This window comes from Rhineura floridana, chromosome 16, assembly GCF_030035675.1.
Source record: "Rhineura floridana isolate rRhiFlo1 chromosome 16, rRhiFlo1.hap2, whole genome shotgun sequence".
Classification (NCBI taxonomy): Eukaryota; Metazoa; Chordata; class Lepidosauria; order Squamata; family Rhineuridae; genus Rhineura; species Rhineura floridana.
Genome location: NC_084495.1, coordinates 20,672,010 through 20,686,194, shown reverse-complemented (window position 1 = coordinate 20,686,194; position 14,185 = coordinate 20,672,010). Strand labels below are relative to the sequence as shown.

General features: G+C 44.6%; 1 protein-coding gene across 7 annotated transcripts in view; it reads left to right on the top strand.

The window, feature by feature from the left end:
- DRP2 (dystrophin related protein 2) overlaps positions 1-14,185 on the top strand; it is a 60,675-nt gene that overhangs the window by 35,419 nt on the left and 11,071 nt on the right. For 6 of the 7 annotated variants that reach the window (XM_061598544.1, XM_061598542.1, XM_061598548.1 and 3 more), the window contains 10 exons: positions 733-807; positions 1,817-2,018; positions 2,928-3,013; positions 4,433-4,590; positions 6,592-6,758; positions 7,824-7,935; positions 9,992-10,128; positions 10,695-10,760; positions 11,709-11,774; positions 13,465-13,608. In XM_061598544.1, coding sequence (XP_061454528.1) covers positions 733-807; positions 1,817-2,018; positions 2,928-3,013; positions 4,433-4,590; positions 6,592-6,758; positions 7,824-7,935; positions 9,992-10,128; positions 10,695-10,760; positions 11,709-11,774; positions 13,465-13,608 — 1,213 coding nt within the window. Of the gene's footprint in view, positions 1-732; positions 808-1,816; positions 2,019-2,927; positions 3,014-4,432; positions 4,591-6,591; positions 6,759-7,823; positions 7,936-9,991; positions 10,133-10,694; positions 10,761-11,708; positions 11,775-13,464; positions 13,609-14,185 lie in introns of those variants that run through there. The other variant, XM_061598549.1, reaches the window with a different exon arrangement.

Below are 14,185 nucleotides of genomic sequence, written 5' to 3'. Positions count from 1 at the left end.
TAATTCTTGTGCTTTTATGATGATCAGATTTGTTGTTGTTGCATTTTTCCCTTAATGTACATTGCCCTGCTTTTTTTAATAGGACAGTATAGAAAAAATATAATATATAATATATGTCCACTTACCTGGGAGTAAGTCCCACTGAACTCAATGAGTGTTATTTCTAGATAGGCATGTAAAGGATGGTACTGTAAATGCATGATAAATAAAATAATAAGGGCAACATGGACATATATAGATACAGAGAAACATACAAGTTACTTGTATACATTGACCTGGTTTCCATATAATGCCAAGCCATGGTTTATTTAAGCCATGGTTTGTTCAAATGAGGTTTTGCTGCCTGTCAAGGACTGAAAAATCACTTGCATGATTTTTTGTCACTTTTCAGGACAGATGAAAGTCCTTCATACAGCACATAGTTAAACTATGGAATTCGCTCATACAAGAGGCCTCCTTCTGAAGAGACTGTATTAGATGAAAACGTGGTTATTTTTTGCCTTTCATACTTCTCTTCTAGGTTTATTGCACCTCTGTTATCCTGTATCCTGAGAATATACAAAGTTGGCAGAAGCAACCCATGTCTGTTCTTTATGTTTGTTGTTTCTCTAATCTCAGTATTGTAAATTATTGGAAATCTCAATAGAATATATATATATTAAAAACCACTGGAGGACAACAGGTTGGTGAAGTCTGGTCTATGGTTTCAGTTTTCTTTCTCCTTTTTCACAGCTGACCTGAACAACATCAAGTTTTCTGCTTATCGTACAGCCATGAAACTGCGACGCGTACAGAAGGCCTTACGACGTAAGCCCTGGGTTCTCTTCTGCTCCTTTACTTGTACAGTCATGTTGCCTTTTCTGCCTAGATTAATTAGGTCCAGTTTCCACAATCTCTAAACTGGAAATACTGTATAGATGAAAGAGCAGCTCACACCCACAAAATCTGATTTGATAAAGATGCCTATTTGTACACCCGAATGCCACAATTCTGGGACTTGAAAGAGTGGTGGGAGTATCACAGAAATCTGGCACATCACACATTGGGATTGTACCTGCATATGCTCCCTTTGCACACTATGTCAAAGCCCAGGTGAAGAGCTGCCCCACCACGCATACAATATTTCTGGTTTATAGGTTGTGTGAATCAGTTCTTCTCTTTCAGTGGTGGAGGTTATCCAAGAATGGGTTTGCTTCAGGGGCCTGACAACACCATGCTCGATCCCTCTTCAGTGAGGAATAGCTTCCCTCAGTTCCATTCCTGCCTGCTTCAAGGCAACACTTTATGAACTTTTGTTGTTGTTGAGCTAGCAGCCAGATTTGACATTTATTTACCTGGTAGGTCATCTGATCTTGACAAGGAAAGCTTCTGCCATATGTCCACTGCATGCCCCGCGGAGGAGAGAACCAGAACTGGCCACCAAGAGAGGCATAGCTCCAAGGCTAGTTTCTGCAAGGAAGCATAAGCATCCCAGGCAGGAAGCCATCCTCCTTTCAGTTGACAATGGGGCCAAATCCTGCATGAAGACAAACGGCACCTCTGACTGCAATGAAGAGCTCCTGGGCTCTTTTATTTCCCTTAGTGTCTTTAAAGCAGAGGTGGGGAACCTCCACCCAATGGGCCAAACCTGGCCCACTAGGCTCCCCTGTTAGGCCCGTGGGGCTGTTTCTCTGAAACCATGCCCATCCACCCCACACCTGACATCATATGTAGCACCAGGTCAGACAAAGCCAATCTGTGACAATTTCTTTCTTTATTTCATCTCCCACAATGCTCCAACTTCTGTTTCTCGCTGCCTCCCCTCTGGACCCTGCAGTGGACCTGGTGACGCTACCGACAGCCTTGGAAGTCTTCAATGAACATGAGCTGCAGCCCAGTGACCACGTGATGGACGTGGTGGAGGTGATCCACTGCCTGACTGCCCTCTACGAGCGGCTCGAGGAGGAAAGGGGCATCCTTGTGAATGTTCCTCTCTGCGTTGACATGACCCTGAACTGGCTGCTCAATGTTTTTGACAGGTATGTTCCAAGGCATCTGTACCGATAAGAAATTCCTTGTTAATATCAGACCAGACCAGCCAGGCCTCTTTTTTCCAACCATGGATGTCTCTAGGCAATTGGATTAATGGGATTGTTTTATTGCTTATTTTAATTGTGGGGTTTTTTTTGTAATGTTTTCATGGGATTGTCTGTTTTATTTATTTGTTTGTTTGTTTATTTATTTGTTTATTTAATATCCTGCCCTTCCTCCCAGTAGGAGCCCAGGGTGGCAAACAAAACACTAAAAACACTCTAAAACATCATAAAAACAGACTTTAAAATATATTAAAACACAACATATTTAAAAACATGTTAAAACAAAACATCTTTTTTTAAAAAAAAGCTTTAAAAACATCTTAAAAAGTAATTCCAACACAGACTCAGACTGTGATAACAAGCCTTTTGCTTGTTGAAAGAGGAAGGTCTTCAGTAGGTGCCAAAAAGATAATAGAGATGGTGCCTGTCTAATATTTAAGGGGAGGGACAAAGGGGTTTGCACCCTTTGGATTGGTTTGCATCACCTTGGAGGCTCCCATCAGTGGAGACTGGGAAAGTGTTGTGGCTGGCCTTGATGTGGCACTGCAAGGAAAAAGCACATTTTGCTAGGGTGGGTGTGGTAAGCCAAACACAGGCCACCAGCCATACACTGTGGCCTGCAAGGTACTTGGCAAGCTCTCTGTTTTTGCAGCTGCAGGCAGGAAAGGCAGGTTTTATTGAGCCCTTGGTGGGCCATCATGCAGGCTGATGGGCTATACTCGTATCACAACTTGCATAGGCCTCTTGCAGGGCCTGATTGGATCTATCCTATCAGTAGTTTTTGGTGGAAAGTACTGCAGGGCACAGATATGGCTGTTTTCCCCCCCTCATTCTGTGCCTTTTGTCTTCCAGTGGACGCAGCGGCAAGATGCGGGCACTTTCCTTCAAGACGGGCATAGCGTGTCTGTGTGGAACGGAAGTGAAGGAAAAATTCCAGTGTGAGTCACCCTGGGAAGATGGTTGAAGAGCGGGAAGCTTCCAGGTTTAGCAAGGGTGAAGAGATGCAAGTTCAAGCGGAGTTGCAGCTGCATCACAAGTCAACTGCATGAATCCTGCATCCTCTCCAGTATTGCACAGATGGAAATATGGGAATTTCATGCGCTCACAACACTCCTGTTTTCCTGCAGTGCAGGAGAGTAGCGTCCTAGGTGTTGCTCCTCCCACTTGCATTAATAGGCGGGGCTATGCAAAACGACACTCCATCCTGCATGAGATACCCTCCCAGTTCCAGTCCTGCCTTGATCCAGGAAAAAGCACTTCAGTGGTGCTCTATTGAGTTTTGAAACAGGCCACCTGTTTCCTTCCTGTCCACCTCTGAATTAGTGGGATAATGACATCAGGTGAATGAGTGCCTTTGAAGTCCCGAAGTCGGGTTTTCAGAGCACCATGCAGGGCTTGCAAAGAGCCTTGCACAGGGTTTTTAATTGCCTAAGGCTTTGCTTTGGAGAGCCAGTGTGGTGTAGTGCTTAGAGTGTCGGACTACGACCTGGGAGACCAGGGTTCGAATCCCCACGCAGCCATGAAGCTCACTGGGTGACCCTGGGCCAGCCACTGCCTCTCAGCCTCAGAGGAAGGCGATGATAAACCACCTCTGAATACCGCTTACCATGAAAATCTTATTCGTAGGGTCGCCATAAGTCGGGATTGACTTGAAAGCAGGCCATTTCCATTTTCAAGGCTTTGACTTTACCATCTGTCAACTGATGGATGGTAGAGCCAAAGCCTGCTTGCCCTTGCCAACGCACCATCGGGAGCACATGTTAAGGCTGCTAATGAAGCATTGCCAGCTGTATCTCTACCTGCCCCACATCTGATGTCAGGTATGGGGGAGGTGGGCATGCTTTGAGCAAAATAACCTCATGGGTCAAATTTGAAACCCCTGACAGACTGCGGTTGTCCACCTCTGATGTCGAGGTTCTTTGGCATACTAGTTGAAGTGAAAAGGTTTTCCGGAGGTAGAAAGTTTTTCAAACCACTGCCTTAGGGCAGAACTACAGTACAAATGTAGGTTGTTTGTGTAAGTGTCATGGCTTCCCTCAAAGGATCCTGGGAACTGTAGTTCAATGAAGGTGATGAGAGTTTTCTGTTAGAGAAATACAGATCTATAAAACTACAGTTCCCATGAGAGGGAGAGTCTTTTAAGCCAGTGTTAACTCTGTGGTTTAAATCTAATTGTTAAGAGTCGTACCTTCTCTCTTCCAAAGCTTCACTTTCCTCATGATTTGAGAGCTCTGGGAAAGGCTGCTGTTTGAGCCTTTCTCCTCCTCTCTCTCTCTCTCTCTCTCTCTCTCCCTCTCCCCCACCGCCCCTGTCCCACCCTTTGTGGTGCCTCCACGCTCTTTCCTTGTGCCCTTCAGATCTCTTCAGTCAGGTGGCAAACGCCAGCGGACTTTGTGACCAGCGGCACCTTGGCATCCTGCTCCATGAGGCCATCCAGGTTCCACGGCAGCTGGGGGAGGTGGCCGCCTTTGGTGGGAGCAACGTGGAACCCAGTGTCCGCAGCTGCTTTCGCTTTGTAAGTGACGCAGATGGGTGCTTTGTCCACATGGACCTCACCGAAAGAGATGCTTTAGCGAGAAGAGTTGTAGAAGGAGCCAATGGAGAAGATAGGTGCCCTTCAGTGGCTTTTTTGAGGCTCCATCCTACTCTGCTGCAAGGTACATTTCAAGGCCTATTGCCACATGGGTGGGCCCAGTTGCATAGGTCCTCCCCACGCAACCATCAACCAGCCAAAATAAAGGGATCGGTAGGACCCTGTGGTTCCACCCATGTTGCACCTGACATTTAATGTTAACAGCAGCAGTACAGGATGAAGCCAAAGGTAACAAGCTCACAGGTTTAGGTTCCTTAGGTTTAGGTTTATTGAATGTATGAATCGCTTTCCACAACAAAAAGTCCCAAAGCAATTTACAAGAATGAAATACAGTAATCAAAATACATAAACGAATCAAAAAATACAGAGGCTGCTTACATACCACACATTTAAAGCACATGACTTGTCCCAAAAAATCTTGCGAACTGTAGTTAACCCTCTGCAGGGCTACAATTCCCAGCACCCTTTACAAAATACAGTTCCCAGGATTCTTTAGGGGAAGTTGTGGGTCTTAAATGTGCTTTAACTATATGTTGACTGTAAAAAACATCCAATCTTTGGTGCCACCCAACTGCTCGGAAAAACAGAAACATCTTTTCCAAAACAATACCAAAGTTGGTGCCAGGTGGGTTTCACTGGGGAGAGCATTCCATAGATGGGGAGCTACTGCAGAAAAGCCTCCCTTCACATGGAAGTTCACTTAACATCTAGTATTGCAATATCATTTAGGCTTAAGACCTCCTATCTCCCTAGGTAGCTGTATATTAGGAGCTTCAGTAGAGAGCCTTCAGTGATTGACTCTGCAATCTAAAGTGTGCATATCAGGAAGAGGTCCTTCTCGGCTGCGGCATCCCAAGAAAGATTGTCAAATTCCCTGCACACCCTCTTGGGTGTTAAGATCAGCAGAAGGGGGCCGTCTTGGTAGTTCCATGACCATAAGAAGTTTAGGAGGTGGCAACCTACAAAAGGACATTCCGTGACAGCTCCTAAGTTGTGGAATTCCCTCCCCACAGAGGTGCATCTGGCACCTTCATTGTATAGTGTCCATTGTATGCTGAAGACAGACCTCTTTACCTTGGCCTTTGACACTTAAGATATATATTTTCAAGACCCACCCTATTCTGGTGACTGTAACTTGTTTTTAATATTGCATTTTTAAATTACTGTAACCTGCCCTGAGACCTTATGGTAAAGAGTAGATAATAAATGAAGGAGATGGTGATGGTGATGGTGGAATGTTCTTGCCAGCAAGGTTCTCCTGACACCTCAGTAGTTATCTTTTTGGCAGCAGACAAAGGGCTTTTGTTGTTTTTTTAACCAAGCTTATCCCCCTAATTTTTTATTCTGGTGGTTTTAATGCTGATTTGAGATTTACTGCCTCTTTTAAAAAAAAAAAAAAATTATTGGTACTTGGATTTTAATTGTTTTGCTGTATATTATGTCTTTTTTATAGAAGCCACACCGGGAATTTGAAGGGCAATATAAAATATCTTTATATATATATATAATATTTAATTTTAACATGATTTAATGGCTTCAATCATTTTAATCAAATAATTTGCAAACCAGGAAAATGAGTAAGACCAGTGGCAATTTCAAGGGTAAATGTGAACAGAATAGTATAAATATAAATAGTTTTTTTTTAAGCAAGCCTATCTAGACATATAGATGCTGATATGCTTTAATCTTTTTTTAGTCTACTGTTGTTTTTAATCATTTTTTAAAATGTTTTAATTACTTGTTTACTGTTTTAATTCATTGTTTTAGTGTTTTGGAAAAACTCTTAGAGGTTGTTCACAATCAAACGGTATATAAATTTTGTTAAAATATAATAAAAGCGAAGTAGATACACAACAGATGTGGAGCCCTACAATCTATTCTTATGGATAGCGATCAGCTCCCACCTCCTCTCTCTTCTTCTAGGGTAACGGCAAGCCGGCAATTGAGGCTGCTCAGTTCTTGCAATGGGCTAACCTGGAGCCGCAGTCGATGGTGTGGCTAGCAGTCCTGCACCGAGTGATGATTGCTGAGCAAGTCAAACACCAGACTAAGTGTTCTGTCTGCCGGCAATGCCCGATCAAAGGTTTCAGGTATGGAGGGTGCTACAGTGGATACAGTTCTACTAAAGCAGGGGTTAGGAACCTCAGGTCTTGGGGTCCACATGTAGCCCTCCATGTCTCTCTATCCAGAGCTTGGAAAAGTTGATTTTTTTAAACTACAACTCCCATCAGCCCCAGCCAGCATGGTCACTGGATTGGGCTGATGGGAGTTGTAGTTCAAAAAATAACTTTTCCAAGCTCTGTTTCTATCTGGCCCTCAAAGCTCTCCCTAAGCAATGCGCCTTTTCTAAGCCACACCCCTTTTCCTCAGGCCACACCCCTGCCCCACACCCTCCTTGAGTCCCCTTGCCTGGCTGGAATGTGTCCTTGAATTGTAATCATGCCTCTTGCTTTCCTGGATGAAGGGGTGCCTGCATGGCTGGAATATAGGCTACTGTACAAAGATAGGAGTTGCATGTGTTGTTCCACCCATTTTTGCCTCTGGCCCCACCCACCACTGGCATGCAGACCCCAGAAGATTGCTTATGAAACAATTTGAATGCTCTCCCACACCAAACAATCCCCTCTGCACATAGGAAACTGGAACTCTTTTTTCCTAATGTACTCATTTTCTGTATGGAGGACTCAAAACAAAAAAGTAGGGGAGCATTCAGACATACAAACCCTCCTTGCATCCTGAAGTGGGTGCGGTCCAGAAAACGCTTTGTCATTTTGATGCTGCTGATCGTGTGATCCAGAAAACGCTTTGTCATTTTGATGCTGCTGATCGTGTGATCCAGAAAACGCTTTGTCATTTTGATGCTGCTGATCGTGTGATCCAGAAAACGCTTTGTCATTTTGATGCTGCTGATCGTGTGATCCAGAAAACGCTTTGTCATTTTGATGCTGCTGATCGTGTGATCCAGAAAACGCTTTGTCATTTTGATGCTGCTGATCGTGTGATCCAGAAAACGCTTTGTCATTTTGATGCTGCTGATCGTGTGATCCAGAAAACGCTTTGTCATTTTGATGCTGCTGATCGTGTGATCCAGAAAACGCTTTGTCATTTTGATGCTGCGGATTGTGTGATCCAGCCCTGATTCTCCTTTGTTCCAGGTACCGAAGTCTGAAGCAGTTCAATGTGGACATCTGCCAGACTTGTTTCTTGACGGGGCGAGCCAGCAAAGGCAACAAGCTGCACTATCCAATTATGGAGTACTACACACCGGTAAAATAAGCGAGGAGTTGTCTAGGGAGAACCGTTAGTGGACCCTGGTGTTTTCCCAGTGATACTACTATCTAGGCCCCAGCTACAGTTGCACAGTGTAGCTACAGCTACAGCTTCCCTCAAAGTATTCTGGGAATTGTTGTTTGTCGAGGGTGCTGAAAGTGGTTAGAAGAACCCTAGTTCCCTCACGGAACTATAGTTTCCAGAGTGGTTAACCGTCAATGCCCCTTCCCTGGGAACCTTTGGGAATTGTAGCTCTGTGAGGAGAATAGGGGTCACCTAATAACTCTGAGCAATTCAACAAACTACAGTTCCCAGGATTATTTGAGAGGAGCCATGAATGTTTACAGTGGTATCTTAGGACTTCAAATGTGTAGTGTGAATGGGCCTTGAGTTGCTCAAGGTGCCAGCTCTGAAACCATCACTTAGACTTGGGTCAGCAGGAGTGGGGAATCTGTGGGCCTTCAGATATTGTTGAACTCCAACTCCCATCAGCCCCAGCTAGCATAGTAGCAGTCAGGGATGACGGGAGTTGTAGACCAGCTACACCAGAAGGGCCACAGGTTTCCTATCTCTGGCCTTGGCCATACAGCAACCTGCCTGCATTACTAAGCCTTTGTTATAAAAAAAAATGCTGGAAGAAAATACATGGTTTAACAGAATGAAAATAGGCTATGACATCAGAGTGGACCCATTGCTCTTTCTTGTAGCCCATACAAAAGATTTAATACAAAAAGAACATAGAGTATTCACTAGTCATCTAACAGCTGCTAGACTAGTGTGCAAAATGTGGGAAATTAGCTACAACACCAAACATGAAAGAATGGATAGTAAAGATCTGGGATTTCACGGTAATGTCCAAATGGGTATCTTTCTAAGAACAAAGGAGAATTTCAGAGGTTATGGAGAACTGGGCACCACTTGTTGATTTTTGTAAATTCAGTGTAATGCTGGGTCCTCATGTATGCTTTAAGATAAATGGTTGTAACCAACTAAATTCTGCTCAGAGTAAACCCACTGAAATGAATGAACCTCAGTAATAAAATGCCTTTTCATTTCAATGGGTCTACTCTAAGTACTACTACTGTTGGCTGCAAACCCAAATAATTTTGAGAGGCATTCTACCAATGCATGAAAATGATTTTTAAGCTAGTGTCAGTAGTGTTTTGTATGTATTCTATAAGATTCATCTGTTTTTAACTTTGATATATATATAGCATGTGCATTCTAAGCACCCTCTGTTGCTACTGTTGTTACTTTTGGTATTCTGTTTATGTCTAACTACAAACACATTCATGCAGCGCTTCCCAAACTTTTCCCCCCACAGACCACTTGAAAATTGCTGAGGGTCTTGGCGGACCACTGAATGATTTTTCCTGCCTGTTGAAGCAATTGTAATATGCTGCACTAGATACCGTATGACTTTTTAATTGTAATTGTATTGCTTCTTGTTTCTTATATTGTATATTATTAAAGTTTGCATTCCATAGAATTCAAATTGTAGCACAATAAAATACAATATAAGAAATGAAAGCAGTAATAAAAATACAATAAAAAATCAGTCTAAATATTTAATGTGGACCTGCCGCAGACCACCTGAATGAATCCCCTAGAGCACAGTTTGGGAATCCCTGCCTTAATGTACAGTATATAGTCATTGGGCAAATTTACCGAACAGCCTTCCCCAAGTGGTGCCCTCTAGATATTCTGAACTACAGTTCCCGTCGCTCTCAGCCAGGGCAGCCAGTGATTATGGGTGATGAGAGTTATAGCCCATCAACACCCAGAGGGCACCATGTTGGGAAAGGCTGTCATATAAAAGAGGTCTCTCGGTGCCATGTCGTCATGATCGCTTAATGTCATGTCCGTATTCAGAAGCTGTATCTCCCTTTATGCTAGATGCAAGAGGGAGGGAGGGATATTGCCTTCCTGCCCTGGTTACAGTCTTCCTGGAGACATTTGCTTGGCCACAGTTGGAAAGAGGATGCTCAAGTGGATGTACCTTTGGTCAGATCCGGCAGGTAGAGTTCTCAGCCTCCTCTTTGTCTCTCTGCAGACTACCTCTAGTGAGGACATGAGGGACTTTGCCACCACCCTGAAAAACAAGTTCCGGTCGAAGCAGTATTTCAGCAAGCATCCCCAGAGAGGGTACCTGCCAGTCCAGTCTGTACTGGAGGCAGATTTCATTGAAACGTAAGTTGTGAGTCTGGGGCTGGCCACCAAACCCCCCACCCTGCCTTCTTCCTTGAACTGGACAATGCCATGAAGCCTGTTGGTGTTCCTTCCCAAAGGCTAGGAGATCTCCCCACAGATAATATAGGTCAGTGGTTCCCAATCTGTTTTCCTCACGGACCACATGGAAATCGCTGAGGGTCTTGGTGGACCACTTTAATGATTTTTCTGCCTCTTGTAGCAATTGTCATGCACCGTGCTAGATGCTGTATGATTTCTAATTACATTTCTGTTGCCTCTTTTATTTCTTATATTGTATCTTATGATGCAACAATTTGCATTCCATAGAATTCAAATTGTAATACAATAATATACACAATATAACAGAAACAATCAAAATATAATTAAAAATCGGTGGGAATATTTAATGCAGACATGCCATGGACCACCTGAATGAAGTGGATTGTAATGGACCAGAGGCTAGTTTCAGAACTCCTGATACAGGTGACACTTTCACAGACCCCTATTGGGCAGCTGCTGAGAATTTCAGATCTGAATCCTTCCTGACTTCTGCCTGTCCGTTCCAGGCCAGCTTCCTCTCCGATGTTACCTCATGCCGATACCCACTCTCGGATCGAGCACTTCGCCAGCAGGTACCACTTGACAACTCTAAGAGAGGGGCCAAGCAAAGGTGTTGGGCGGCTTGGGGAAGGGGGTGGCACACCCAGTACAACAGATATAGTGGGTGGAGAATAAGCTGGTTACACCAGAGCAGCCTCTGTAGCAAAGAGGCAGAAGATGACCTACATCAATCACCACAATGTTCCTAAGAGAAACAGAGCTCTTTTTAAGGATGTAACTTAAAGTTCCTGGAGGACAAGTTCCTCGATGGCTGCTAAGTGTGGGCTCTTCTGGACTGCATTCATGATCTTATCTGGGCGGTAGTACACAATCCCACTTTCAAAATGGTTTGCACAAATTTTGGTGAGGACATACTGCTTCCTTTCCAAACAGTGCATGCCCTGTAGCTTCCTGCTGAAATCCTGGAACGCTTCATACCAAATGTTCCGGGGAGGGGGGCAGGTGTCGTGCTTTTGTTGCGTTATAGTGCACGAGTGCCCCTCTGGATAGCAGTGATGTGGTAGCATTAGGGAAACATCGCAGGACAACTAACTGAAGTGGAATGATCTGTCGATGGTCCAATATAACTGCACCACTAATGCGCTATTATTGTGTCAATCACATTGCGGATTACACCCACAAAAAAACCCATAGCGGTCCCTATGGTAGCAAAATGAAACTCCCTTGTTCAGGGAGTACCAGATGATGGGAGCAAACGGGATAGCCATCATTCCTTGCTCATGAGGTCTCAGGGGCATCCGTCTGGCTGCTGGTGGAAACAGAATGCTGGATTAGATGGATCTTTGGTCCGATCCAGCAAGGGAATATTTGGAGGAGCCTGTTTCATACCCAGAATTTCGTACCCTTATGAGACCTGCAATTTCTCTCCCATCTGGCACCTTTTGGGGTGTCCTGGAAGTTCTCCTGCCTCTCCTCATCATTTCCATTCAGTTCGTTGGCTCTGTTCTGTTTTCCTGCAGGCTTGCAGAGATGGAAAGCCAGAATTCCTCCTTTTACAATGACAGCCTTTCTCCGGACGACAGCCTGTGAGTTGCTACTGTCTTTCTTACAAACTTTGTGGAGCCTTGATATCTTGTGCTATGTCAAATTGCATGGAGGGGAGATACCAAGGCCTAGACAGAGGCCCCATTAAGCTAGATGCAATCCTATGCATGTATACATGGAAATGGCCAGTGTGGTGTAGTGGTTAGAATGTCAGATTGGGACCTGGGACATCCAGGTTTAAATCCCCACTCAGCCATTAAGCTCACTGGGTGTCCTTCGGCCAGTCACTGTCCCTTAGCCCAACCTACCTCACGGGGTTGTTGTGAGGATACAATTGGGAGGGGAGATCCATGTTCATATGCCACCTTGAGCTCCTTGGAGGAAAGATGAGATATAAATGTAATAATAAAATAAAATATGTTCTGTTGAGTTCAATGAGACTTACTCCCTGGTGAGTGTGTACAGGGCTGCACCCTGAAGCTACGCAAATGTTCCCAACTCATCCCCTCTGCTGCATCACCTTTTATTTTTTGGTTGGGAAGGGTTCCAGGTGGACATTAACCCCAGTTCCCTTGGGTAGCAGAAATGAGCATCATGGTAGAGTGTAGCTCTGTGCTGCCTTCAGTCTGGCTTCTCCCACTTGCAAATGCCATAGGCTCTTTCAGAGGCAAATTGGGTGTACATTTTTTGGAAAGGATCAAATAGCATAGCAAGCTATAGTTGTTATGATTCATGTCACCCCTGCTCTTCACTGGCACACATTGAGGTTTCCTTTCCGTGCTGGGAAGACAATAGGAAGCTGCCTTTATACCAAGCCAGGCCTTTGGTCTGTCTAGTTCAGTACTGTCTACACTAACTGGCAGTGGCTGTTTGGGGATTCAGGCAGGGGACATTCCAAGTCCTGCTTGGAGATGTCAGAGATTAAACCTGAGACCTTTTGCATCCAAGGCAGATGCTCTACCACTGAGCTACGACATTTCCCCAAATAATGTCATCATCCCCTATCCCATTAGTGCAAGTATTATTCAGATAAAAAGTGGAGGAGGGGCTAACCTCCACCTATCCCATCCACATTTTTAAAAATGTATATCAATTTTACCGCTCTCTTTGTTCAGGCAAAATTGCTCCCAGAGCAGCCTGCAAAGTATCAGTAACAAACAAGACACAGGACAGCCCCTGTCCACTGGCTTACAATCTAAAAGACACATCAAAAATTAGGAAAGGGATGCAGGGCTATGGGTATGCATGTGAAAGACATAAAGAAATGTGGAGGCTGGATTGAAGACATCACAAGTAGTAGAACAAGATGAAGGGCTGTAGCTCAGTGGTAGAGTATCATCTGCCATGCAGGCAGAAGGTCCCAGGTTCAATCCCCAACATCTCCAGGTGGGGCAGGGAGGGAGTCCTCTGTCTGAAACCCTGGAGAGCTGCTGCCGGTCAGAGTAGACAACACTGAGCTAGACGGATGAATGGAGTCATTCAGAATAAGGCACCTTCTTGTGTTCCGATGAAGGGGAAGAAGCTTAGCAGACCAGTTGTTTGGATTGGTTCTGCAGGCCAGATGTGAGGTGTCGTACATCAAGACACTCCTAGTAACAGGTCTAGTTTCCCTGCTCTAGAGTCATCATCCTGTGAAGGGACTCTCAACAGTTCACCTTATGCAGAAACCCAGGCCTCGCTATTGCATCTTTCTCTTCTGCCTTAACCTCATCACAGCTCTGTCCACAACAGGGACGAGGACCAGTATCTTTTGCGCCATTCCAGCCCCATCACAGACAGAGAACCGGTCAGTATCCAGCAGCCCCAGAACAGCACCAACACAGATGATAAAGGGGAACTGGAGAGAATCTTGGCCCACCTGGAGGATGAGAACAGGTAAAGTGATTATGACGAACAGAGTTCTTATCATCATGCTATTATAGACATGCAAGGCATGTGTGAATCTTTTTGGGGTCTTGGGTATGAAAGGGACAGAAGTTCCTGTCGAAGTTTGCCTTGGTTAATGAGATGATAGTCTCATATCCACCTGCACTATACATTTACAGTCATGGCTTCCTCCAAACATTCCTGGGAACTATAGTTTAAGGGTGCTGAGAATTGATAGGAGACCCCTATTCCCCTCACAGAGCTACAATTTCGAGTGGTTTAAAAAGCAATGCCTCTTCCCAGGAAACTCTGTGTGGGAAGTAGGGGGTCCCCTAAAAACTCTCTGCACCCTTAACAAATGACAGTTCCCAGGATTCTTTGGTGGAAGCCGTGACTGTTTAAAGTAGTGCTTTAAATGTATAGCGCAGATGGGGCCATAGTTGGGGTTTTCACATGAAAACTAACCTGTAACATCTGCTGCAAACCCATATTGAGCTGGTGAGTACAGGAATACCCTGCATTAACATACGCAATGGGTCCAGAGCACGTACGTGAACCGAAAATGTACTTAAAGTGAAGCACTACC